Below are 26,235 nucleotides of genomic sequence, written 5' to 3' on the forward strand. Positions count from 1 at the left end.
GGATGCTAAAATCATCTTGGATGCTAGGTTCATTTCCAGGGCTGAGTAAAGCACCATGATCCAAGTATCTTATTATCTTACAAACTTACTGCTTCACAGTTCTTGAGGCAAGAGGTTCAAGGCTGCAGTCTTGGCAGGCCAGCCTCTGCAGGTCCGAGGGAGGATCTGTCCCTGAAGTAGTTCGTTGTCTGTGGCAACACTTTATAAAGTTTTATAAAGATGTCAGTTCATACTGCATTAAGACTCTCCTTCACGACCTTATCTTAACATGAGGCCTCATTTCCAAGTAAGGCCACAGCCACAAGCACCAGGGATTAAGATTTCTTTTTAGGGAACAGACTTAATCTAAAACATACAGCTTCATGTACAGGATTTGGAGAAATAGAGATTAATTAATTAATTTGTAATATTTTTTTCTCCAAATAAGTTCTGAAAACTAACAAATTACAGATAGCATGTAGAGCCAGATTTTAAAACATGTGAGGGTAGCAGGGCATGGTGACTGCATACCTGTAATCCCAGCATTCTGGGAGGCTGATGCGGGAGGACCCCAAGTTTGAATTTGAATCCAGCCAGGGGCAATTTTTCAAGGCTGTGTCTTAGGAAAAAAGAGGGAAGGGCTAGGGATGTAGCTCACTACAGAGGTCCTGAATTGAATCCCTAGTATGGCAAAAAACATAGAGACAAACAACAAAATACCTAGTCACAGTTGTAACCATAAGCTTCTACATATATAAGAAAATGTATGTCACTGACCCAGAAATAAAATTCAGATTATCAATTCTTCTGAGTATTGGTTCTTAGAGTAACTTGTCCCAGTTAGGACTGTTTAAAAAGGACGCAGTTCATTTCAAAGAGATTTGGGTCTCATCATCCCCTATAAATGTACTTGCCCCAGGGAAAGTTGCAAACTCGGCACTGTCGCTGCCCTGACGTTGAGATGTAATACAGGGAAGCCACATATCACCCAGAGGCAGCAGAAAATGCCATGGTCTAGCTACCCTTGGGTTCCTTATTCTGACAGTTAAGTGCAGCGTAGATGGCTTTGTACAGACAATGCTGTAAAGTGTGTTATCTTATAAGACAGGGGAACCTGTCCCTCCTCCACTGTGGGAAAATTGCAGGTTCTGACTGAGCCCAGGATGAAACATCAGCCTTGGGTAGGGTCTGGGTTGTAGAGGAAATGTGTACTGTTACACAAAGGCATTGTGCCGTGGGGTGGATGTTCACACTCCTGGAGGCACTGAGACCCGGGGCATCCTGGGAAGGCAGCAGTACCTCAAGCCAGCTCACCCTGCTCTGGGAACAAGTGAGAAAGGGCTGCTGTCGTGCTTTATTCCACGTGGGCTGGGATCTGCATTTGGGGGGTACCTACAAAATTAGGCTTTTTGTTCTTCCTAGTGAACTGAACCTTTTATCATTATGTATAGTCTGTCTTAAAAATATGTGAAAAAATGAAGACAAGTGGAAAAAACGAGTGAGGAAGCAAAATGAATCCAGGGGGAGACAATGAGCGCTTGTAAATACTTTCTGACTTAAAGGCTGCTATGTTAGAGACAGAGCTACTCCGGTTTTTTTCTGCTTAGAGTTTATATGGGATATCTTTTTTCCATCCTTTTACTTTCAAACTTTCTGCATCTTTATATTAAGGTTTGTCTCTTGTAAGCTGCATGTAATTGGGTTTTATTTTTATATTCTAACAATCTGTGTATTTTAATGGGAGCATTTAATCCATTTATGTTTAATGTAATTGTGGATATATTTGGATTTAAGTCTACTATGTTATTTGTTTATTTGTTCTGCCAGTTTGATGTTCCTCTTTCTCTCCTTTCTTGCCTTCGTTTCAACTAATTGCTTTGTATTATTCCTTTTTCCTCCTCTCTATTAGCTTGTTAGCTATACACTTTTATTATTCTTTTAGTCATTACCAGCAATTACAACATGCATTCTTGACTTATTAGAGTCTACTTTAAATTAGCAAATTTAGCACTTCTCATCTGCAGAGGGACCTTACAACTCTGTAACTCCATTTGCTCCCCTCCTGATTTGAATGCTATTACCGTGCATTTCCATTCCCTCTAGGCTCTGAACCTCACTAAACATTACTGTTGTTGTGGTTGTTGTTATTTGTACAGTCAGTAGTAATTTTCCCTTCCTGGTGATTTCCAATCACTCTCACTCTCACTCTCAGACTGGAGCGCCTGAATCTGTTGCAAACTCCACTTGGCTCCCCAGGCTCATGGCACCGTGAGGGGAAGGCTTCCCAGAGGTTGAGCTGACCTCTTTGGGTTTCTTCTCCTGCCTGCTCTCCACTCTGTTCACTCCCCTTGCTGTCAAACATGTTTATTTTTTCATACTAATATTTGCTCCAGGTTTTCTAGTCGTGCTTCAGAGAAAGGGTGATTGGAATTAGCTAATCTGCCGTGCCAGGACACAACCCATCGCCTGCTCTCTTTAAAGATTTATTTTCCCCTTGCACCTTCTTCTTTGGCCAATGCAACTGAATTTGCATCAATTAAATATGCATATGATGTGACTCTATGACATCTTCATTCCTCTCTACCATTGTAATTGTCCCTAATTCTAACGAAACTTATGTCTCATGTTGCTCCAGTCTCTATTCATAAGGTTTCCAAGACCTCCATTCAGAGACCTGTTGTCTTGTGGAGGATGAAGGATAATTCATCTTTGAATGCAGGAAGTTTACTGTCCCAGTCGTCAGAGTGCTCTGGAGAGTGATGTATCTGAACTGCTTTTACCAAACAAGCTGCCAACCATAGAAATAAAGTAACACCCTTACTGTGAGTGAATTAGAGGGTGCTGACATCCCTGTAGTTGATGTTTCTGTTGGAAGTCCTACAGCAGAAAAACCATTATATCAAAGTCTAGAGTCTTATAATGTATTAGTCCATGTTAATTAATAACAAGGGACAGAAATTCAAAGTGGCTTAAGAAAGTAAAATGTATTGCTCAGAGATCTAAAATGTCCAAGACTGTCAGTATGGGCCTCAGGCATGGTGGGATCTAGGTGTCGAGACAGTATCACTGGGAAACTGTTTCTTCAACATTGAGTTGTTTTTCTCTACTCCAGTGAGACTCAGACAGATGGTTGGACCCTAGTCCAGAGCATCTGATTCAGTGGGTTTAGGGTACAGCACATGTGCCACAGCCACCTATTTGTTATCACTGAATGCTCTAAAAGGTTCACCATCACTGGCCTGGGCATTTCAATTCCTGACAAGTTCTCAGGTGATCCTGACATTGGTGGTCCTAGCAGCACACTTTGAGGACCATATTACTGGGCACCGGCAAGCAGGGCTTTCTCTTGGGTCCCACAGGTGGCCCCAGAGGCTCCAGATGCCCTCTTACCTGCTTTGCCAGCCAAGGGGAAAGAGACCATTCCTCCCCTAGTGGTCCACTGTGAGTCCAAAAACCAGCATCCTCTGAGCCAGTCTCCAGCGCCTGTGGTTAAGAGAACCTTGCTCTCCCCCGGCCCATGCTGGGATAGGCATGGGGTCAGATGTACCACAAATGTGAAAAAGAGTGGGCTCACAGCACTTTCCCAAGGAAACTGGATGCTGTGAAAGTCACTGGGTCAGAAGGACAAAAGCCACTGCTGTTCATCCCATGTCAGAATCAACCATGCAGCTCATTTCCCTCAGGTAGTCACAGTTGTGATCATGAGCTTTCTGGCCACTGTGGCAAAGAAGTCTGCACTTATGTAAGAAAATGTGTATCCCTGGGTTCATCTGGTAAACAGCAGATTACCACCTGTCCCTGGGGTTTGCTTCATAGGGCAGTTTGTCCCATCAGTGCTTTTAAAGAGGATACTCTTCAAGGTAACGGAATCCTTGCTCTCAAGGCGGGTGTGGAGTAAGGGCTGTACCATCTGAGATGAAAGATACATCCTCTAGTCTGGAGGCTTTGGTTGCCATCCTTAAGAACTGGGTGCATTCCTAGGCTCAAGAGACAGCAGCTGGAGAATGAATGTTAGGACAACAGAAAACACCTGTCACAGTGAGGTCCCTGTAAAGTGTTAGAGATAACAGGGATACAGCCTTGATGAGCCAGGCATGTCAGCTAACTGTTACCACTTCACAGCCCACCCCAAACAAAGTGGTTTTAGACTGAAGCCCTTTTATTACTGCATGTGTGTCTACAGGGGGACAATTCTGGAATGGGCTAGCACTTGGTGGAGGCTGAGGCAGGAGGATTACAAGTTTGAGCCAAGTCTGGACAGCTTAGCAAGTTGGGAAGACTCTCAAAATTTAAAAGAAGGTGTATGTGGCTCAGTGCAAAGGCCATAGGTTCTATCTCCACTACCCCTCCCCACCAAAATGCTTGGCATCTATTTCTAATTTTTTAAAAAATATATAAGTTGCACAATACATACTCAAAGGCAGATTTCTCCCAGTGAACCACTGGCTAATGAGCAATAGCCCTTCTTAGATTTAGTATTTCCCGTGACCACGACTGCCTAGGGGACCTTCTCCAAGGCCACTTGCTTGTAGGAAGCAGTAATTTTGCAGAGACTCTGAACTTGAGTTTTTCGAGTCACAGCTGGTGAAGGGGAGCAGGTCATCGGGCCAGTGAGCCAACTGACAGCTTTGTGGTCTGGCTTCTACTGACATGTGGTACATTCATGGTCATTCTCCCAAATTGATATGCCTTTTGTTTCTCTGTAAAAGAGAAGAAAGCCAGGCACCTGGGAAGCAAAGAGAAAGTGGAGTTATAGGAAGAAGAATGGATCTCAACCAGAAAAGAGCAGTTTGGGATAAATTAAAATGTGCAATTTGGCTTTTGCTGTGGTACGGATTTACTGAGTGAATAAATCCACCATTCTCTGGCTTGGTGATGAGAATAAATCCACCGTCCTGTGGCGTCCAGCCCAGGGTTCGCCCACGTGAATGATGAGGATGTCAAAGAGAGTTAGAAGGTGGTTACCGTGTGCGGCCACAGGATGAAGAAGAAAACACAAGCCATTCGGCGGGAATGTGCAGGCGTTTCTGGGAAGCCAGGAATAGGGAAAGCCCTGGGATTGGTGCTGCAGAGTTGACCTTCACTTGGAGAAAGGGCGATTTAATTTTTAAACACATCTTCTTAGCATAATATGACTCAAAGGGCACAGGCAGCTCCTGATGGTCACGTTGGACAGGAGCTTTCTCTCCTACATGAATGATGCTCAGGGGCAAGAGGATCCATGCAAATGAAACTGATCTGTAACGAAAGAAAATGCCTTCCTGGGGATCATTTTACGAGAAGAGATAAGCGCAGGGCTGACTGGGCAAAACCTCGCCTGTGGAGCCAGGCTGTGGGCTACTCGGTGCTCGGGCAGCAGCTGTTCCCAGTACAACTCACTGAGCCCTAGAAGAAGAGTTTTACTCATGTAAAAGACTGAGAGGCAGTAAAAAGCACCACATGGCTCTTTTAGGGCTGATCTTTAAAAGCATTCTGCATGAGAAATGAAGGAAGAGCTGAGTTTCTGAACCTGCTTGTCCTGGCTCTCCCTGATCACCCACCAGTCCTGGGGTTTGCACACCAAATGTCTGGGTGCTGACCGGCACGTTTGACTGACATGTTTGTTTGTATGGCTTTGTGTATTATCTTAAGCCCTATGAATGGGGATGTCTGATGGGGGCCTGGGTTTTTAGCTGTGTGCTTTAGTGATAATCACAAATACTGAGATTTACAGGTTTGACACTGAAGTTGTTTCTCATCCATTAATTTGACAGTTATAATTAATATCAGGTGCCTTGAAGAGTGTGATCTCATACAGAAGCTGAGTCCTGAAGAACCCCATTAAAACCTAGCCTGCAAGTGTCCACCTGGTTGCTGACCATTCTTCCGCTTGTCCCCCCATTCCTGTCCCCCGGCTATTCCTTGGCCTGCTAAGCTCTGCCTGCCTCAGGGCCTTGGAACAGGCTCCCATATGGGCATTCAAAGGGCTCACTGCCCGTGGGTCCTCTACCCTACCCATGTGTGCCTATGCCCCCATCATCTCTAGCCCACATGTGCCCATGTTTACCTCTACCCCAGTAGCTGCGAGGTTAGTAAGAGCGGTGGTGTGCCTGTCCTGCTCATTCCTGTATCTGTGTGCCCAGGGCAGCACAGTGTGGTGCTGGTTGAGAGCCACCTTGCCTTACCTGTTACCCATTTCTGCTTCAGGTGCTGAGATGTTTGTACTTCAGAGGTTTCCAGCTCCAGCCCCAGTGAAGCTTAAGACAATAGCCTTTAATTTCCTTCCCTGCTGTCCCTGTGCTCCCAGATAATGCAGGGACCTGATCCTTTCACACTGGCTGAGGAAGATCCCACTGCAATCCTCATCACTCTGCTTGCCGTAAGATTCCACATAGCACCAGATTCTAGAAAAGAAAGGGTTTTGGTACCCTGAGGAACGCAGCCGTAGATGGCAAGTGGGGAGGATTTGGCTTGGCGCTGTACCCTAAATCACACAGCCCAGGCACTCAGTCTCATCTCAGCACCTGCCTCAGTCCTGGGCATTTATGTCTGCACCCCCTCCTACGTACCTGGTAGAAACGGGCATTCTCTCACATTAGCTTGGCCCTCCAGAAGAATCCAGAGTCCTCATCAAGACGGTCCCTGCTGCCAAGTATAGTGGCACACATGTAGTCCCAGCATTCTAGGAGACTGAGAGGCAGGAGGATCACAAAGTATCAACCACTTAATAAAACTCTTGTCTCAAATAAACAGCAAAAGAGCTGAGGGTACTGTCTGTTGTGAAGACCTTGGGTTCAATCCCAGTACTGCAAAAATATAAATAAATAAAGACAACCCCTACCTGTTCTGGAAGTCAACCCAGAAGAGCTTCAGTGTGTTTCCTGCCCTGTAAACATACAGAAACACATAGAAGCTGCCAATATCATTGCCTGTGGCATTTGATTTTAGGTAATTGACATGTAATGTGTATTACTTATGCATTACAGTATGACAACTCAGGAGAGTATATAATGCCCAACCATCAAATCAGGATAATGAGAGAATTTTCATTTTCTCAAATATTTTTATTTATATATGTTGGGAGCCTTTAGTGTCTCTTTAGTTATACTGAAATGTATAAAAAATCATTGTAGACTATAGTTACTGTGCTATAGAACATTAAAGCTAAATCTCCCATCTAACTGTATTTATCAGTTATTACCTGATTTCTCTCTTTCTTCTCTCCCCTGTTGCTTTCCTAGTCTCTAGGTTACTTCTGTTCTACACTTTACTCCTATGTAGTCAACTCTTTTTTAGTTCCACAGACAAGTGAGGACACGTGACCTTTTTTATGCCTGGCTTATTCCAGTTATCATAATGTCCTCCAGGTTCATCTTTTTGCTGCAGATGCTGGCACCTCATCATGTTTGTTGCCAAGTAATATTGCATTGTATATGTAGAACACATGTTTTTATCCATTCACATGTCAGCAGAAACCTGATTTCACTCCTTGACCCTCATGAAGAGCAATGCAATAAACATGGGTGTATAGGTGTCTCTTTGGTACACTGATTTCATTTCCTTTGGCTGTATACCCTGTAGTGGTATTACTGGGTCATATAATATGTAGCTGTATTTTCAGTGTCTTAACAAGCCTCCAGACTATTTTCTAGAAGGGCTCTGCTGCTGTACATCTCCAGAAATACTGTGTGAGAGTCCCCCTTTCTCCAACTCCGTGCCAGCCTTTGTTAATTTGTTGTCTTTTTGCCAATGGCCTTTCTGACTGGGTGAGATGATATCTCAATTTGTTTTCTATTTTCATTTCTCGATGATTAATGATGTGAGTGTTTCTTCTCATAGTTGTTAGCCATTTGTATATCTTCTGAGAAATGTCTGTTCAGGTCTTTTACTTATTTTAATCAGATATTTTCTTATTGTGTTGTTTGAATTCCTTGTATACTCTAGATATTAACCTCTTCTCAGATGGCTTATGTGCAAAATATGTTCTTCTGTAGGTTCTCTCTTTACTGCTAATTATTTCCTTTTCTGTACTGTCATTTCTTAGTTTAATATGACCCTATTGGTTTAGACTTGCTTTTGTTGCCAGGGCTTGAAGGTCTTATCTAAAAACCATTGCCTAGTTGAGCAGGCTGTTTTCAGTTCCCCAGCCAGCCTTCTGGTGACCGATGTTGACACACAGTGACTGACTGGGGCGTGATCGCTGGGCATTGCAGCTCTTGGTCAGTGGTGCACGCCCCAGGAGCTCCTGAGTGGATGGTTTTAATTTGCATTTCTCTAATGACTAATGATGATGAACATTTTTTCATGTATCTATTTGCCATTTGTATTTCTCCATCTGAGAACTGTGTATTCATCTCAGATGCCCATTTTTGGATTGGGTCTTTGAATTTCGGGAGTCTAAGTTTTTTTAATTCTTTATATGTTTTAGACAGAAGTCCTTTGTCTGAGGGACAATTCACTAAGATTTTTTCCCAGTTTGTGGGTTTTTTTCACTATGCTGGAGATTTCTTTTGACATGCAGAAACTTTTTAATAAGGCCTGATCCCAGTTATTGATTCTGGGAAGTATTTCCCATACGGTTTGATTCCTGTTTATGAATTCTCTACCTACCCCTATGTCTTCAAGATTTTTACCTAATTATTCTTCCAACAGATTTAGTGTTTCTGTTTTAATATTCAAATCTTTGATCCATTTAGATTTTAGTTTAGTACATGGTGATAGGCTTGGGTCTAGTTTTAGTTTTCGGCATACAGAGAGCCAGTTTTTCCAGCACCATTTATTAAAGAGACTGTCATTCTTCCAGTGAACATGTTTGGCCCCTTTATCAAAGATAAGGTGGTTGAGTGTGTTGGTAGTTGTGGTTGTATCTCCTAATCTATTCCATTGATCTTCAGATCTGTTTTTATTCCAGTACCATGTTGATTTTATTATAGTAGCTTCGTAGTATAACTTCAAGTCAGGGATTGTGATGCCTCCTGCCTTGTCTTTGCTGCTTAGAATTGCCTTTGCTATTCTAGATCTCTTCTGGTTCCAGATGAATTTTAGGAGTGATTTCTCTAGATCTATGAGGTATGTTGATGGTATTTGCATTGGGATTGCATTGAATCTGTATAACAGTTTTGGGAGAATGGCCATTTTCACAATGTTTAGTCTTCTTATCCGTGTCCCAGGGATGTCTTTCCATTTCTGAGATCCTCTTAATTTTCTTTTTTCAGTGTATTATAATTTTCCCTATATAGATCTTTTACTTCTTTTGTGAGATTAATTCCTAAGTATTTCATTTTTTTGGATGCTAGTGTGAATGGTGTGACTTCTCTTATTTCTCTCTCTGTGATTTGTTGTTAATGTATAAAAATGCTATTGATTTTTGCGTATTGATTTTGTATCCAGCTACATTGCTGAATTTATTATATCCAGGAGTTTTTCAATGGAGTTTTGGGGGTCTTCTATGTAGAGTATCATGTCATCAGCAAATAATGATAATTTAACTTCCTCTTTTCCTATCTTTACCCCTTTTTGTTTCTCTTTCTTGTCTAATTGCTCTGGCTGGTATTTCCAGTACTATGTTGAATAGGATCGGTAATAAGGGACATCCTTGTCTTGTGCCTGATTTTAAGGTAAAGGCCTTCAGTTTTTGGCCATTTAGTATGATGGCTGTTGGTTTGTCATAGATGGCCTTTATCATATTGAGGTAAAGACTGTCTATTCCAATTTTCTGTAAGGTTCTTATCATGAATGAGTGTTGGACCTTATCAAAAGCTTTTTCTGCATCTATAGAAATAATCATGTGATTCTTACTTTTGGCTTTATTTGATATGATGGATTACATTTATTGATTCACGTATGTTGAACCATCCCTGCATGCCTGGGATGAATCCAACTTGATCGTGGTGTATAATCTTGATGATTTGCTGCATCCTGTTTGCCAATATTTTATTGAGGATTTTTGCATCTGTGTTCATTAGGGAGATTGGTCTAGTTGAATCTTTCTCAGGTTTTGGTACTAGAGTAATATTTACTTCCAGGAATGACTTAGGAAGGATTGCTTCCCTTTCAGTTTCATTGTAGAGTTTGAGGAGTGTCGGCATCAAGTCTTCTTTGTATTTCTTGTAGAATTCCACAGTGAATCTCTCTGGGCCTGGGCTCTTCTTTGTAGGTAAAGGACTTAATTACATTTTCAATTTCATTAATGTAAATTGAGTTATTCAGAAGTTTTACATCTTCTTGACCCAGCTTTGGTACTTCATATGTTTCTAGGAATCTGTCCATTTCTTCTGTGTTATCAGAGGTTTTTGAAATAGGTGTTGATGATCTTCTGTATTTCTACAGAGTCTACAGTGATTTCACCTTTTTCATTTCTTATTGCATGAATTTGAGCTTTTTCTTCCCTTTTTTAAATATGGTTGGCTAGGGGCTTATCAATTTTATTTATTCTTTCAAAGAACCAACTCTTTGATTCATTGATTCTTTTCTTAGTCTCTTGCATTATTTTCTGCTCTGATTGTTTTCTTAGTCTCTTGCATTAATTTATGCTCTGATTTTTATAATTTCCTCCCTTTTGGCTTTGGGCTTGACTTGCTCTTCTTTTTCTAGATGTTTGAGGTATAGCATCAGGTTGTTTATTTGTATTTGTTCTGTTTTCCTTATACGGGAACTCAGTGCAATAAATTTTCCTCTGAGGACTGCTTTCATTGCATCCCACAGATTCCAGTAAGTTGTATTTGTATTTTTGTTTGCTTGTAGGTATTGTTTAACTTCTGCTTTAATTTCCCCTGTGATCCACTGATTGCTCAAGAGTGTATTATTCAATTTCCATGTGTTTGTGGGGTTTTTGCAGGTTCTTTTCTCATTAATTTCTAGTTTCATGGCACTATGATCTGATAACATGCATGGGATAACTTCAATTCTTTTGCATTTATTTATAATGTTCTGTGGACTAGTATATGGTCTGTTTTAGAGAATGTCCCAGGTACCGCTGAGAAGAATGTATATTCTGATGTTGTTGGATGGGACACTCCATATATCTATCAAGTCCGTTTGTTCACAAGTGTGATTCAGTTCTGTTATTTATTTGCTGATTTTCTGTCTGATCTGTCCGTTGGTGTCAATGGTGTGTTAAGTTCTGCTGTTATAATTGTGTCATTGCTAATTTGATTTTTCATTTCTATTAATACTTGCTTTGTATAACTGGGTGCTCTGGAATTTGGTGCATATATATTTAAGATTGTTATCTGTTCCTCTTGAAGTTTTCCCCTAACCAGTATGTAGTGACCTTCTTTATCTCTTAGGATCATTCTTGATTTGCAGTTCACATTGTCTGCAAACAGAACAGCTACCCCTGCTTTTTTTTTTTTTTTTTTTTTTTTTTTTTTTTTGGTTCCTGTTGCATGGGTATTGTTTTCCATCCTTTGACTTTGAGTCTGCGAGTTTCCTTTTGGGTTAGATGTGTTTATTGTAGACAGCATATGGTTGAATGTTGTTTCTTGAGCCATTCTGCCAATCTGTTTCTTTTAATTGGTGAATTGAGACCATTTACATTAGTAACCTGGTTATAACTTATATATTGGTTTATTATTGACATGTTATCTTTCTGCTGTTGCATCTTTATCTTTCCATTCTGTTTGTCTGCCTTGCTTATTGGTTTTTTCCTATGTGTATCTAAACTATCTTTCAGTATTCTTTGCAGGGTTGGCTTGGTGATCATGAAGTTTTTCAGCTGTCCTTTCTCATGGGATTATCTTACTTCTCCATCCATTTTGAAGGACAGTTTTACATGGTACATCAGTCTAGGTTGGAAATCATTTTCCTTTTTCTGAAACACTTCACTCCATGCTCTTCTTGACTTCATTATTTGTGTTGAGAAGTCTGCTGTGTTTTGATAGGTTTTCCTTTATCTTCTCTCTAATAGCTTTTAATATGCCGTTCTTATGTTGGATTTCTGGGATGGTGATTATTATATGTCTGGGTGTAGTTTTATTTTGGTTATGGCTATTTGGGGTTCTATATGCTTCACTAATCTATATGTCAGTTTCCATTCTCATGTTTGGGAAATTTTCTATTACTTCTGTAAATAGCCTCTTGATATGATTTGTGTTTTCCCTTTCTTTTTCATTTATCCTTATCAATCTTATGTTGTTTTTCTTTGCATCATCTTGCAGCTGTTGAGCTGTTATTTCCTGATTCCTTGTTATTTTTAAAAGATCTTTTCTTTCCTGTTCACTAGCTGCAGTCTTGTCTTCGAGGTCTGAAATTCTAACTTCACTTTCACTGAGGTGGTTTTGACAACTTTCAGTGGAATTTTTGATTTTCTGTATGTCTCTTTGAATCTGCTTCACGTATTCTATTTGTTTCTTATATTGTTCATCCAGGGATTCTGTCTTTTTGTCTTGTTCCTCTAATTTTTTAACTGTGTCTTCTTTAGATGTGTTCAGCATCTGTTTTATTACTTTTATCATTTTTTCTTTTACCTGGGAGATTATTTCTAGTTTTCCTTTAAAGCTTCCCGGAGCTGTTTCTTTATTTCAGGTATGTCAGGTGTATGGCATATATATTCTTCTATATACATGGCTCCTAGCTTTTTGGGATGGGCTGGAGGTTTGAGATTGCATTTTGGTCTTTCGTTTTGTCACTTTCCTATATTTCTGTGTTTTAAGTGTTGTTCCAAGGCTTCCCTTGGGCATGCTGGATATCGTCTCCTATGCCCTTGGCTCCTGGGACTGAATGGAGGTTGCTGAGCATGGTCCAGTCAGGCCCACAGGACCTCCTGTGCCACCTCCAGTGTTCCAGGAAGCTCAGCGGGTACCTAACCACTGTGGATGATGGTCCAAAGCTCTCCCCAGGCAAGAACCAATGGGCTGGAACTCACTTCATGTGCTCTCAGCTCCCCTGATTGAAGAAGGTCGCTGGGTGTAATGTAGTAGGGCCTCAAAACCTCCCAAGCCTAGTCTAGTGTGGCTGGAAGCTGGGCCGGTCCTTGACCACTGGGAGCGATGATCTTAAACTCTCCAGGGGCTCAGGATGGTGAGCAGGAACTCACCCCTGCTGGGATCCCAGTTTCCTCCTCTGCAGCACAGTTCCTCGGATTGTCAATGCCATTCTTGATGTTGCTACTTTAACTCTCATTCCAGTGAAGCATTCTAACAAGAGCAGAGCAGGAGAGTGAAGTGCTCTAGCCAGTGTCTTCAATCATGACCAGCCAGAGGTATGCTAGAGCCAGGAAAGCTTCTCAGCAAGTCTTGCACCACGTCACAGACAGAGAGCTGTCCTTTGCTGTCCAGCAGCACAGATTCTAGGATCCCCTCCATCTGGACGCCAAAGCAACTATTTCATAGCATGTACATTGTATTAGATATCACAGGCAATCTAGAGATGATTTAAAGTATGTGAGAGGTTGTCTATAAGTTACATGTGTACATAATACCATTTCTGCAAGGGACTTCACATCCTCAGATTCTGGTGTATTATATATACCTTTTATTTTATTTATAAATTCATGCATTTTTTAACTATTTGCAAGTTATATATCATTGCCCTTTGCCTCCTAAACATTGCAGTTTGTGTCCTCAAAAGCATTCAGTTTATATGACCACCCTCCACTTAGGAAATTCATAATATTTAGTATTACCATACTCTTTTCTAAGACACAGGCTATATTCTAGTTTCTCCTCTGGCACAGTCATGCTCTTTATTGTACATTTCCTCCCACGCAGGCCTTGTCCCAGGGTCACCTCTGGACCCACTTGATACGTCTTTCTGGTTTGCTGGCATCTGCAGCTGTCATCCAGGCTTACTTTATCTTTTGTGCCCTTGACACTTTTAGAGTGTGCTGGCCAGTTGTTTTATGGAATGCTCCTCAGTTGTATCTGATGGATTTGAAGCAGCCGTCCAAAAGAGCACCACCTGTTTTCTTTTTCCAGGACCTGGCAGCCGCCGAGAAAGACCCCTGTCAGCACCCCGCAAACCCATATATGCTGCTGAGGACCGAGAGGAAGACGCTTTGGCCGTGCTCCGAGCCATCCAGGTGGAGAACGCTACCCTGCAGAAGGCAATCCTTGCCAAAAAGACTGAGCCACCTGCCAGGCCACTGCAGGTGTGTGCAACATAGGGCTCTAGTCCAAGAAAGAAGCTCGGGTTAGCAAGGGACCCTGCAGGGTATGAGCAGTGAGTAGTAGAAAAGCAGATATTGATCCTGACCCTCAGCCTCATCTGCATTTCCCCTGTTTGCAGACAGTTATTGCCCTGCCAGGGTTCCACTTCTACCACCTGCTTGTCTGGTTTTTGTTTACTTCTGAAAGTCTCAGCTCAGTGGTAATGTGACCTCTTTGTGGCTGATTGCTCTGCACACTCTGAGTACCTCAGACCAGAGCTGTAAATTGCTGGGTCAGTGAAAGAGTGGAGCAAACAGCAAACCATGGCTTTGCTGGACCTCTGTCCCCAGAGCAGGAATCCGGTAGCTCCCTTAGTCTCTCGGATCCCTACTCTCCTACCTTTGGCTGGTTTCACTTGTTCACGTAACCTGTCTCAGCCTACAGGTATTTGTTTGCATTTGCTGCCTTTTGCCTTGAGCAACAAACAGGAAGACAGCTGATGGGGCAGGGGAGAGGCCTCAGGCAGCTTGTGGCCTTGGACCTCCCAGTGTGCATGATGTCCTTCCTCTGAAGTCTGGTTTCTGACTCACCTGCTGTGACCGTCCCTTAACTCTGGCCCACTCAGTGCTCATAGTGACTCTGAAACAGGCAGGGCTGGTGTCACCAGTCCGTTTTAGAGATGTGGCCACTGGCACCCAGAGAAGCAAGGTGGTCCTCTCAGGTCCTGCCTTTGCAAGGGGCCAGGGTCTGCCTGTCTGCACCCCCAGGATCTGTCCACATTGCCAGTTGCTCCCCAGATTCAATCTCAGGCTGCCCTTTGGGACACCATTGTCACTTTTCCAGGTGCTCTCGCTTTTGCCCCAGTGCTTATGTCTGTGGGTTTTGGGAAAGGTCTCTGTCCCTCTCTGTGCCCTTATGTGTGAGTGCAGAGTACCCAGTGATGGCTTTGTTCCCACTTCCACATCATGTGATCACATCTTTCTAGGGTGCAGAGGAACCACCACCCAAGCCCTGGACCAGTCTGCTGAAAGCCAAGGAGGAAGCCCTGGAGGTGAGTGGAAGGCTGAGCCAAACCAAAACCTGCTGTGTGCACATAGCCCCCTGTGATTTCGGGAAACTTTGCTTCCCAGGCTCCTTCTAGGTCCCATCTATACACTGAGCAACCAGCGCCTTGTGCCCATTTCATAGACAGGGAAACTGAGGTTACCCTGACATGCCCAATGTGACAAGTTAAAGCTAGAATTCCCCCAAGCCTGCTGTCCTAGATTTTTTCTATGTTTCTGTTTCCTGATGAGGCAATACAGAAATGGGTCTCAGGATCAGGAATAAATAAGTGGTATCCATGTCTATCTAGGTCAATTAGGTACATCAACAAAGATAACCCTGGCAAATAAGGACATGAATTATTAAAGCACCAAGGAAATATCTTTGTTAGATGTAGGGCACAGGGGTTTTATGCTGTGTGTTCAGAATACGAAGTGACCGAGGCAGATAAACCCAGGACTCAGGGCACTTATAGGCAATAGCAAATAAAAATATAAATAACCCAAAAGAAAATCAAATCTGCTAATGGCAAGAGCGTGCTGGGATATGTGCTGGCTCTGGAGGTCCTTGGAAAGCACATCCCTTTTGAGCTGAGCTCTGCCTGTGAGGAAGACCTATAGGGAACAGCATTCCAGGTGGAAGGATCAGGAAAGCATCAAGGTGGGAAAGAAATGGGAAAGGGGTGGCTGAAACAGGGTGGCAGGTGGACAGAGCAGCACCCCATAAACCCAAGGGAATTTTTTCTGCACTTGTGCCACTTGTCCTGTTAGCACTTGTCCCACTTGTCCTGTTAGGTATAGTCATCTTAACCCAACATGAGCAAGCATTTCAGACAGGCTTGTAACCCTGCCCACCCCACTTCCGAGGCTTCTGGTGACCTGATCCCTGGCCTGCAGGGGACACACTCCGTTTCCATGACAAATAGAAGAGAAAGGGGATGGTGTGTTTAAAACAAGAGTGCTCAGGGATGTTCCTAGAATTCTCTGTGGAGCCTAGTTACTTTGTGCAAGCAGAATGGGGGTTCCTTTGAGATGGTGAAAGGTTTGGATGAGAGAGATTGTTTCACAGGAGCTTCCAGATGTAATAAACTGAAACTCTGTGAAATGTTCTGAACCTGGTCACCCAGGCTGGCACTGCCACCTTGGCATCCTGTTCCTTCTCCCATTTTGAGACCAGTGACCTGGCCAGGGTGTGTCTTTGGCCATGGTGTGGTGTCTTGGGCCAGGAGGGTTCCGTGCACCCCTGTCTACTAAACCTTTTCATCTTCAGTTGCTTCCCACAGCCATGGTGAACACAATGCCAGGGCCACCGAGGATAGCCGGGGAAGACCAACTAATCCAACAAACCATCCCCAGGACTGGCCTCTCAGAAAGCAGGTACTGACCATGGTGGATTCCAAGGCCACCAGAAAGCCCCAGTGGTGTAGCCATGAGTACCTTTCTAACCCAGGTTGCTTTTTGCTTTTCCTGTGTTTCTGTAGCTCTAGGCTGTACCTTCCCTCATCTCCTTTAGCCCAAGAGCATAAAAGCGACTTGAGTTCTTAGAGGGAAATGGCACCTAGCTTGTTCAATTTGGTCACAGCCTCCTCCAGGTCTTCTGTGGAGCAGCCTACACAACCCAGATCAATGGTCTTGTTCCTCAGCTGACCAAAGGACAAGGGGGAATCCACAGCCATATTCTTGGAGACAGCCATATTCTTTTCTGTCTTAAAGTTTGTTCATACCAGCAGTCTTGCCAATGAACTTGCAACATCAGACTGGATTGGCAAGGTGGTTTGGTTTGGTTTGGTTTGGTTTTCATTAAAATAAAGATCTTAAAATAAACAAATTGATCTTCAGAGGGATATACCAGCTGAATGCCATCACATGGGAACTCTCCCAGAGTTGTCATATAGAACTGTGCATGTGACAGACTCTGCAAAGTGCCTAGCCAAAATCCAAAATCCAGTCTGCATGCTGGTCACAAAGTAGCCCTGACCCGAGATGGTACCAGTCCAGAAAGTGGACTTTCCTTCTGGATGAGGGAGGAATTTACTTGCTAAGCCCTCCAGGATCGCCTCCACCTGGAGGGAGCCTCTGTTTATAAATTATCAAAAAGATCAAATAGATTCAAGGCAGAGACAGCCCTTCCACCAAGTGTCTGCAGACCCCAGGTGAAAATCATAGCCCTATACCCGTATGGCCATAAATCAGAGCCCCGGGGTACCCTGGACATGGAGGGGTGTGTGCATCTGACAGTCCTGAAAAGCACTTGCTTTCTTCTCCCTGATATCCTCTGTGCTTCCAGGTGTTAGGGGACTCTTTCCCTTTCACAGCATACATGGCACATGGCGGGGGATACTGGGGAAGGGCACCGAATCTGTCCTCTACAAGTACAGCAGAGCTACTGTCTGGAGCTGGCAAAATTGTTTCTGTAAAGGCTGGCCAGGTTGGCGACAGTAGGCTTGCCTGTTGCTTATTTGTTAGTTTTAACATAAACACCATCCTTAGCCAGTCATGTGCAAAAAGGCCACGGGCTGGATTTGACCCAGGGCGTTAGTTTGGCCAGCTGCTGCCCTGGACTCTTCACAAGCTCTCCCTCAGCTCAGGGAGGTCAGCTCGCTGTCTGGCCCCCAGCCCACCCACGTCAGTGGATTTTGATCCCATCACTAACTGTATAGCTGTTGACCCAGGGAGAGGCTGTCTTCCTGCTGCCTGTGGGGTACAGACTTGCTCCCCATAGTGTTCCTTCTCCCTGAGGAATAAAGCCAGTGTGAAACCTTCAATGAGAATATGTTCTCTTTTTGCATATCTTTTGCTGCCTGTTAAAATTCTATTTCAGACAACAGCAGAAGTTTCTTGAAGTGCCTCAGGCCATTGAAGATGACTCTACCCATCCCAAAGAGGTTGCTGCACCAAGTGAGGAGCAAGTACTGGACACAAAGGTGAGAAGTGGACGTGAAGACTACCAGATGCATTCATCCTTGTCCTGAAAGCTGAAGGTGGAGGGGCCCTCAGATCAATCAGGTCTAGTGGTTGCAGGTTGCTCCGACAGTGGTCAGCATAGTGTCTTTCTGCCCAGGTCCCCATCTCCCCTCTGTCCCAGCACACAGACACATGAGTATTAGAGAAGCAGAGAAGGAAAGGTGTGGACTGTAAGTTTCTGGAGAGATTATCCACACCAGAGGAAATAGAAGTTGCATGCAGGAAAATATCCAACATTGCCAGTAATCAAGAAACATAAATCAGAGCAGCCTTAACATCCTATTTTTTGATACTGTGTTGACCAGTTATTTTCATGTTGACCCCTAGTGCTGGCAAGGTTGCTTCAAGACTAGCCAACTGTGCCTTGGTGGCAGCTGCACCCTGGATGACACACTCTCCAAAAAAGAATAGCTGGATTCTGCTGGACTCCGAAAGAGCCTCAGAAATAGAACCCAGCAGTCCCGTCCTAAGGAAATTACAGAAGCAAAAGCTGTAGGCACAAAGGTGTTTGTGGTGGAATTGCTGGAAGTAGGAAAAACGAGGGGAGCCCATGGAAATAATCTAAATGTCGCCTCGTAATGGAGCTAATCAAAAAGCATGTGAGGTATATATCAGCTTTAAAGGACAGAAACTATCGTTAGGAGACTTAGAAAATATAAAGTTACATAAAGTTAACTGCAGGGATATTAATCTTTATTGAGTCCAATATGATGGCAATGGCTACGCACAGACCTCGGCATGTGAGTGTGTGGTGCCCGGGGACCCTGAGTGACAGCAGGGAATGATGCATTAGGGCACCAGCATTATCGGGGTTCTTTTTCTTTTGTGCCCACAAGTGTGTGTCCTAGTACCTTTCATATCCCCAGCTTTACCTAAGTTCTACTTGTGGAGATTTTTGTTATTGCCTAATGAAAACTTAAAAGCCACATGTAAATGTAAACTCACGTAACAAGAGCAGGGCCCCGTGCTGGCCTGGGCTACAGTTCCTGCACTGAATCTGGTGCCACCATTTTGAGGTCATGTGGCCTCCTGCAAGCCTCTTAGGCTCTGGCCCTGCACACAGGATCTGTCCTCTTCATGCCAGGCCCAGTGAGAACAAAGCAGGGAAGGTACGCAGCAGGAGGAGCATGCTGCCCAGGCTTGTGGCAAGGAGGAGCCTGTTGAATGTTTGTCTTAGAGAAGATCCATAGCTTTGCTCCTCTTAGGATAGAAGAGTTACTTTCTCGACTTTGAAGATCCTAAGTGTGGTAAAACCTCAGCCATATTAAAAGAGCCCATACCGATGAAGTTTGTTTAATGCTATAAGAGACAGAAAATCCAGAACAAACCGATTTACACAACCAGGAGAAGAAAATGAGGCCAGGGGGATCCAGATACAGCACCATAACCACTTATTCTCGTGTCAGCTGCAGCCTGAGATCTGACTGTTACAATGCCAGTCCCTACTCTGGTCTCTCCCCGTGCGATCTAAACGGTTAGAGGGGAGAAGAACATGCCACTCATGTGAAGCTGACATTGTCTGGGGCCATGTGTAGCACTGAGCCATTCCTACCATTCCTGGTGGCCCAGGGGAAGCACACATTGATTGCTTAGATTTGTTCAGTGGGAAAGGGTCAGTCCCCCATGCCTTATCGCTAAGGAAAGAGAGGGAATAACCTCCCAAAGGAAACTTCAGTGGCCTCAGAGACAGCCCGTAAGTGCCAAGGATCAAGAACTTCAGATCCCAGAAACAGATAGTACGGAAAGCAGAGGAGCCCACCATTTGCAACAGTAACAAGTGGTGACATTCCTTAGTTAAGAGACGCAGAGCTTATTCATTTAAAAACTCAGCTTTTGAGTTGCACATTTCAGATTGGCATTGGGCAAGAGGTCCAGCAGGCCTCCTGCAAAAAAGCGCTTCTACCCCCTGGCCCTCCTGCCACCTGGTCCTCCTGCCACCTGTCCTTTCTTCCTACCACCAACAAGGAAAGCAAACAGCTCTGCTCTTCCTGCCTCCCAGATTGCTCACCTGGCCCTGGAACAGTGTCACAAACACAAGCTTAAGAACCTGCCAATCCTGTAAGGCAGCCAGGCCCATTTGGTTTATCAGCATCCTGCAAGACTGGGACTCAGCCCAGGGCAGCCCAGGGCCTGGCCAGAGCCCTATGTGGTATGAAGGAGTGGGGGGCGGGAGTTGTGGGTTCTGACAGCCAAGCTAATCAAAACAGGTGCTGACTGCCCCCCCCCATCGCTATCCCATCCCCATCTCACGGCAATCAGGGCTCATCCAAACACACGCTGGGAGTGATAGCACATCTCACTGGCTATTAATTAAAAAAATAAGTGGGGAACAGTTGCTGTTCATTTGCTCGGCTCCCTGCTCACAGAACCATTGCGGATTACATTGCTAATTAGCAGAGGGCACGTGCTCAGAGAAAGCACCATTTTATGAGTGACTGATCCATGGCGACCAGGGCTGCAGTTGGGCCCCAGGGGCCATGAGGAAGCCATTGTATAGGGTGGCTGTTTATGAATGGCACTCACGCACTCTCAGACCAGACAGCCTGCCTGGGAAGTAGGTGAGCATTAAAATCAATGACGGGGAGAGTCGGAATGAAGCAGATGCTTGGAGAGGGCCCACAGTGCCACAGGGGCTCCTCCTTTTCGTCATCCATTTGCTCAACTATCCTGCCCGAATTGTGTCATATATGGTGGCATCTCACCTTCCCTAGCCAGCATGGGGCTGTCAAGTGACCAGTCCAAGCCTTGGTTGCCAAACTGTTCATCTGCTCAGTCGACCAGAACAAAACACCACAGCCCGAGGGCTTCAGCAACGCAAGTCCATTTTCTCCCAGTGTCAGACTGCAGGTCCAAGATGAAGGCAGCAGGCTCGCTCTGCTCTGCAGCTTCGCCCCTTAGCTTGTCGGTGGCCATTTCTCACTGTGTCCTCTCATGGTCTTCGTCCTGTGTGCAGCCATCCCTGGTGTCTTTCTGTATTCAGATTTTCTCTTCTCGTGAGGATGCCAGACAGATTAGATGACACCCCTCCCCTAACAGCCTGGTTTTCATTTAACCCCTTCTTTAAAGGCTGCATCTGCAAACATAGTCACAGTCTGCAATATTGGGGGCTAAGATTTCAACAGGTGAACTTGGGAGGAAGGCAAATGCAGCCGTCATAGCTCCCCGCTTCAGCAGACAGCATGGCATGCTTCTGGGTGTGAACACTGCCTGCTGGGGAGACAAGGGTGTGGTCAGGGTGTGATGCTATGTAAATGCTTTCATTTATTTGGAAACCCTCAAACAAAACCCTAAGTACTGAATATACAGCCACTTTATTTGTCTAGTGGTACTGGTCAACCCAGGTCTCCACAGTGTCTTAGCTACATCCTCAGCCCCTGTTTATTTTTGACTTTGAAGCAGGGTCTCTTTAGTTTACTGAGTTGACCAGACTGGGATGATACTTTCAGTCCTCCTGCCTCAGGCTCCCGGAGTATTGGAATTACAAGCATGCACCACCATGCCTGGCTGATTACTATATTTTAAATATTTTTCAAGTAGTATCTTGGATAATCTTTACAATAGCTGTAGGTATCAGGTCTCTTCTCAGCTTCACTGTGCAGGTGGAGGAACCGTGGCCCTAATAACTCACAGAAAGCCCACCAGCAGTAGACGAGCTGAGCTGCAGCCTGTGGTAGCATCATCTTGGTATTCTTTTTCTCTCGTTGAAGGATAAATGGAGACTGAGCACAGGAGAGACCAAAGATGCTGTGTTTGTGACCATGGAAATCATGTCCAACTGGGGCAACCCGTCATGGGTGGGTCTCACGGAAGTGGAGTTCTTTGACCTGAACTACACGAAGCTCTACGTGTCACCCCATGACGTGGATGTCCAGAATACCACCGAGCCCGGGGAGCTGGGCTTCCTGGTCAACAGGAACGCAGCTGTAAGTGGAGAGCACTCCAGCATGGTTCTTCACTGCATACTTGTCACGTTTCTCTGCCCCTGCATGAGAGTCTGTGCAAAAGGTGTGGTCACCGGGAGGGGACCATGCTGTCAGCAACCTGTCACGCACCTGGCAGACCAGCAGGAGCCTGCACAGGCCTGCAGCGGGTCTCTCTAACACTTCCCAGGTCCTTGTTCTGGGGGCTCTTTTGGGAGAGCCAGTTCACCCCTTGAAGCCCCCTAGCAGCTTATTACTAGCACACATAGGACCCTAGGATCATGGCAGTCAGTGCCCTCATTCTGCAGGTGAGGCTGGGAGAAGGCCCTGGAGCTGGCCAAGGTCCCACAGTGCAAGTTGTGGGCAAAGTCCACATCCTGCAGCCTGGCTGAGGACCTGGCCCACACTTCAGGGCCTGCTTCCCCAGGGCCTGCTGTAGGTGTATGCCCAGAAAATGTTCAGTGTTCTTTCCCTTTGTATACCTGATAGAGTTTAAAAGGAGAAAAAGCACTGGTATTTTCCTTTCTTGCCAGTTTCAATTGAACACAAAGGACTGTGAAAGCCAATAGTCAGCTACATTGTGTTTACTGTGGTGTGCTCCACACTGTTCATAATTGTATCCAAGAGAGACCTCAGACTCTGGGAACAGAGGGTGCCTGTGAGTGAGGCTGGCTGAGCAGGAGACAGGGCAGGGCTAGATAGGTGCTCTTGTGTACCTTTTCAACTAGCTTGTAGGTATATTATCTATTCTTCCCCCCATTTTTTTTTAATACCAAGGATCAAACTCAGGACCTTGCTCTTGCCAGGCAGGTACTTGTGCCAATGAGCACCCTTGGCCCCGATTATTAATTTTGAAAACATCAAAAATGAAGACACCTACCACGTGTTCAATCCTTGCCCTGTGCGAGCCATAGTGCTCAGTGCTTCATACGTGGACTGTCATGTAGAATTAGTCCATGGGATCTCATATAGAGGTAGTACGTGTGATCACAGGTAGATCTAAGCACACAGGCTTGAGCAGCAGAAAAGTCTGGATTCAAAGTTTACCCCTTACAACTTCTGACCACAGCAACTCCCCTGACCTCTACTTGAAATCCTCATCTACAAAACGAGGTCATAATAGAATGCACCTTGGTACAATGCTGTAAGGACCAGATGTAAACAGAAAGAGCTTGGCGTCTTCCAGGCTCTTCCCAGGGGTCCTACCACACAGTGGTGATCGCACGCCCTGTTATTCTTAGTGACAGCATAAATACTGCTAAGAAGTAGACATTATGACTCTCATTTTAAGGAGTAGGAAACTAGAAAGTCTTTGAAATTCCCAGTTGCAAAGCCTCAGCTGCTGCTATTGACGGTGTGACCTTGGGTAACTTAGCTGCATTCATGGAGAATGTTTTTCTGCCCCCTGTAAAATGGAGATGGGGGTGGGTCATCTGCTTTGATTTTCAGACTGCAGGCAACAGAAACTGAGTCTGACTCACTTTAGCACCATGTCTGTATATGTCGGGGCATGGGTACTGGGCATTGGACCCAGGGCCGTTGTGCTTAGCTACATCCCCAAACCTTTTGATAAAACTTTTATTTTCATAGAGGGTCTCACTAAGTTGCTCAGCTTGGTCTCCAATTTATTTATTTATTTTTTGTCTTTTTCGTTTTTATCGGTACCAGGGATCGAACTCACAACCGCACACTTGCAAGGAAGGCGCTTATGCCGCTGAGCTAAATCCCCTGCCCTTGGTCTCCAATTTATAACCCTCCTGCTTCAGCCTCCCAGATTACAGAGATATACTAGCATTCCTGGCTTTACCACATTTTTATAAAGGAAACTTGTTTCATATCTTTGGAGTATCTAATATCCTCACAGTCACCAGAGGAAAAGTGGACAGGCCTCATGGTCATCTTGGGGGTCCTAGGAAACAGCACCAAGGGTCTGGCCTTCTTTGGGGGCGGGATGAACCAGAGAACACGAGCCCCTTTCCAGGTCGCAGCTCAGTGACCTTGACCCTGGAAAAGAACAGGGCTTGAGGGAAGGGGCTGCCTGGATGGTCCAGCCTAGCACACCCTGCCCAGCTTCCAGATTCCTGCTGAATCCTGATGCTTGCTGCTGGGGCTGGTATCAGCCCTTGCTACTATCCCCACCCCCTTGTGCAGAAAGCAGTGGGTCTTTGGGACCCTGCTATACAGAACAGAACACTTCAAAGATGATAAAAAGCATCAATGGATCTGGTAGGTATCAATTCTGATCATTTCTGTATTTCTCTGTTCCCAGAGGCTGATGAGCTTTGCAGTGTGATGACAGGGAGGAACTGAGACATGCTTCGGGTTAGGTTTGGGGTTTTGTTTTGTTTCTTAGTTTATGTCTTTGGGGACGCTGAAGTTGAGGCGGGAAGCACTATGTCGATCTGGGTTCCTAGGTCTCTGTGAAGAGGCGGATTCCCTTGCTTCCTCGCATCAGTCTGTGCTCCAGTCCTGGGGCGACCAGGACCACCGCCTCTCAGAACACCCAGTTTCCCTGGCACGTGTCCACCACAGGGTGGCACGCCACCTCATTTAACACTCACATCAGCCTAACAGTGGTGTTCCCCACCTCACCAGTGACAAAACCAAGTCTTGGGAGACCAGTGACTTGTCTCCTGCCACACAGCTGTAGAGCCCTGCTGATTGCTGAGCAGAAGTACCTGGTAGGGAATGAATGTGGTGGAGAAGGTGCCTCCGTGGAGGGAGTTGGGTCATGTGGCAGATGTGGGTAAGCCCAGCTCCATGCCAAGCCCTTCCCTCTGCGCCCACCACCTCTCTCTCTCTCTCTCTCTCTCTCTCTCTCTCTCTCTCTCTCTCTCACCCTGCCCCATGGTATTGATGACTCCAAGTTTATACACTCGGTCCCACCACATCCTCTGAGGTCCTGACATGAGTGTCCATTTTCTGTAGCCCAGTGCCACTCTGGTCTCAATCCTCCGTACCTCAAAAAAAAATTACTTCCAAATGAAAAGTTAGAAAATATGTTCTGTACACTTCGATTTCCTGGGGATAGAGTATGATTAGGACACTGTCTCAGCCGCCTTCCCACACACCCACAGGTCTTGTGTTTCCGCCTCCCCATGAGGCCTAACTCCAGCCCTTCCCTCCCTCTGCACGGCACCTCCCGGGTTTGGGGCCCTGGTCCCTCTCGCCTGGACTACTCACTGGCCTTCCTCTATTCTCATCCCATCCACTTCTTTGTCTACTCTCTATCCAAAGTGATTTTTAAAAAACATCAGCCATCCCCTTCCCCTACTTAAAACCCCTGCCATGACCTCCTGTCACACTTAGAATAAAACCCAGGTTTGACTGTGGCCGAGAGGCCCTGGTTGGGCCCGCCCCCCTTTTTCTCTGCCCCCCCCGCCCCACACCAATGCTGCTCTAGCCGGCCTGCTACCTGCTGCTCCAGCTACCGAGGGCATTCCCACCAATCCAGGTGTCCTGTTTCCAGATTTTCCTGTGGCTTCTCTGTGTTCAGATTTTAGCCTTAATATTACTTTCTTACAAGGCCTTCCCTGCCCAGGAATCTGAGGAGCTTGTCCCCACCTAACTTAGTCACAATTGTGACACTTTTTTCATTTTCTTCTGAGTATATCTTTTTATAAAAAATTATTCTATCATGTGTTTAGTATCTGTTTGCCCCAGGTACTACAGAAGTCTTTGTCCTATTCACATTGTGCTTCCAGCATAAAAACTGTGCAGTACATATTTTTAAATTTTTATTTGGAAATATTTATAGATTGGTTATAGGTAATTGTAAAAATAATACAGAGAATACAAATATAAATAGACCCAGTGAAACAAAGTTGGTCCTTTGAAAGGTTCAGCAAACTGACAAACCTTTAACTACTCTAAGGAAAGAAAAGAAAAATGATACCTGATTCAAGTTAATAATGTCAGAATGAAAGAGGAGATATTACTGTTCACCTTACAGCGGTCAAAAGGATTATAAGGGGATATTATGGACAATTATATGCCAACAAATTAGGTAAACTAAATAAGGTGGACGATTCCTAGAAAGACGCAAATGAGCAAAACTGACTTAAGAAGAAAAGGAAATCTGAATAGACCTATAGCAAATAATGAGATTGAATTACTCATCAGATCTGCCTAAAAGTCCAGGATTTGGTGAACAGTGAATGTGATGAATCTTATCAAACATCCGAAGAATTAACAATTAATAATCCTTCCCAAATACTTTTAAAATGTAGAAGAGGAAGGAACACTTCCCAGTTCATTCTCTGG

The 26,235-nt window shown here is 44.8% G+C and overlaps 1 protein-coding gene across 9 annotated transcripts in view; it reads left to right on the forward strand.

The window, feature by feature from the left end:
- Katnip (katanin interacting protein) overlaps nt 1-26,235 on the forward strand; it is a 193,377-nt gene that overhangs the window by 114,009 nt on the left and 53,133 nt on the right. For all 9 annotated transcript variants that reach the window (XM_063226709.1, XM_063226710.1, XM_013141984.2 and 6 more), the window contains 5 exons: nt 13,875-14,047; nt 15,031-15,096; nt 16,359-16,465; nt 17,910-18,012; nt 21,760-21,975. In XM_063226709.1, coding sequence (XP_063082779.1) covers nt 13,875-14,047; nt 15,031-15,096; nt 16,359-16,465; nt 17,910-18,012; nt 21,760-21,975 — 665 coding nt within the window. The remainder of the gene's footprint in view (nt 1-13,874; nt 14,048-15,030; nt 15,097-16,358; nt 16,466-17,909; nt 18,013-21,759; nt 21,976-26,235) is intronic.

The sequence above is a fragment of the Cavia porcellus genome, unplaced genomic scaffold (genome assembly GCF_034190915.1).
Source record: "Cavia porcellus strain 051 isolate PalLab524CR breed Dunkin Hartley unplaced genomic scaffold, mCavPor4.1 scaffold_16, whole genome shotgun sequence".
Lineage (NCBI taxonomy): Eukaryota > Metazoa > Chordata > Mammalia > Rodentia > Caviidae > Cavia > Cavia porcellus.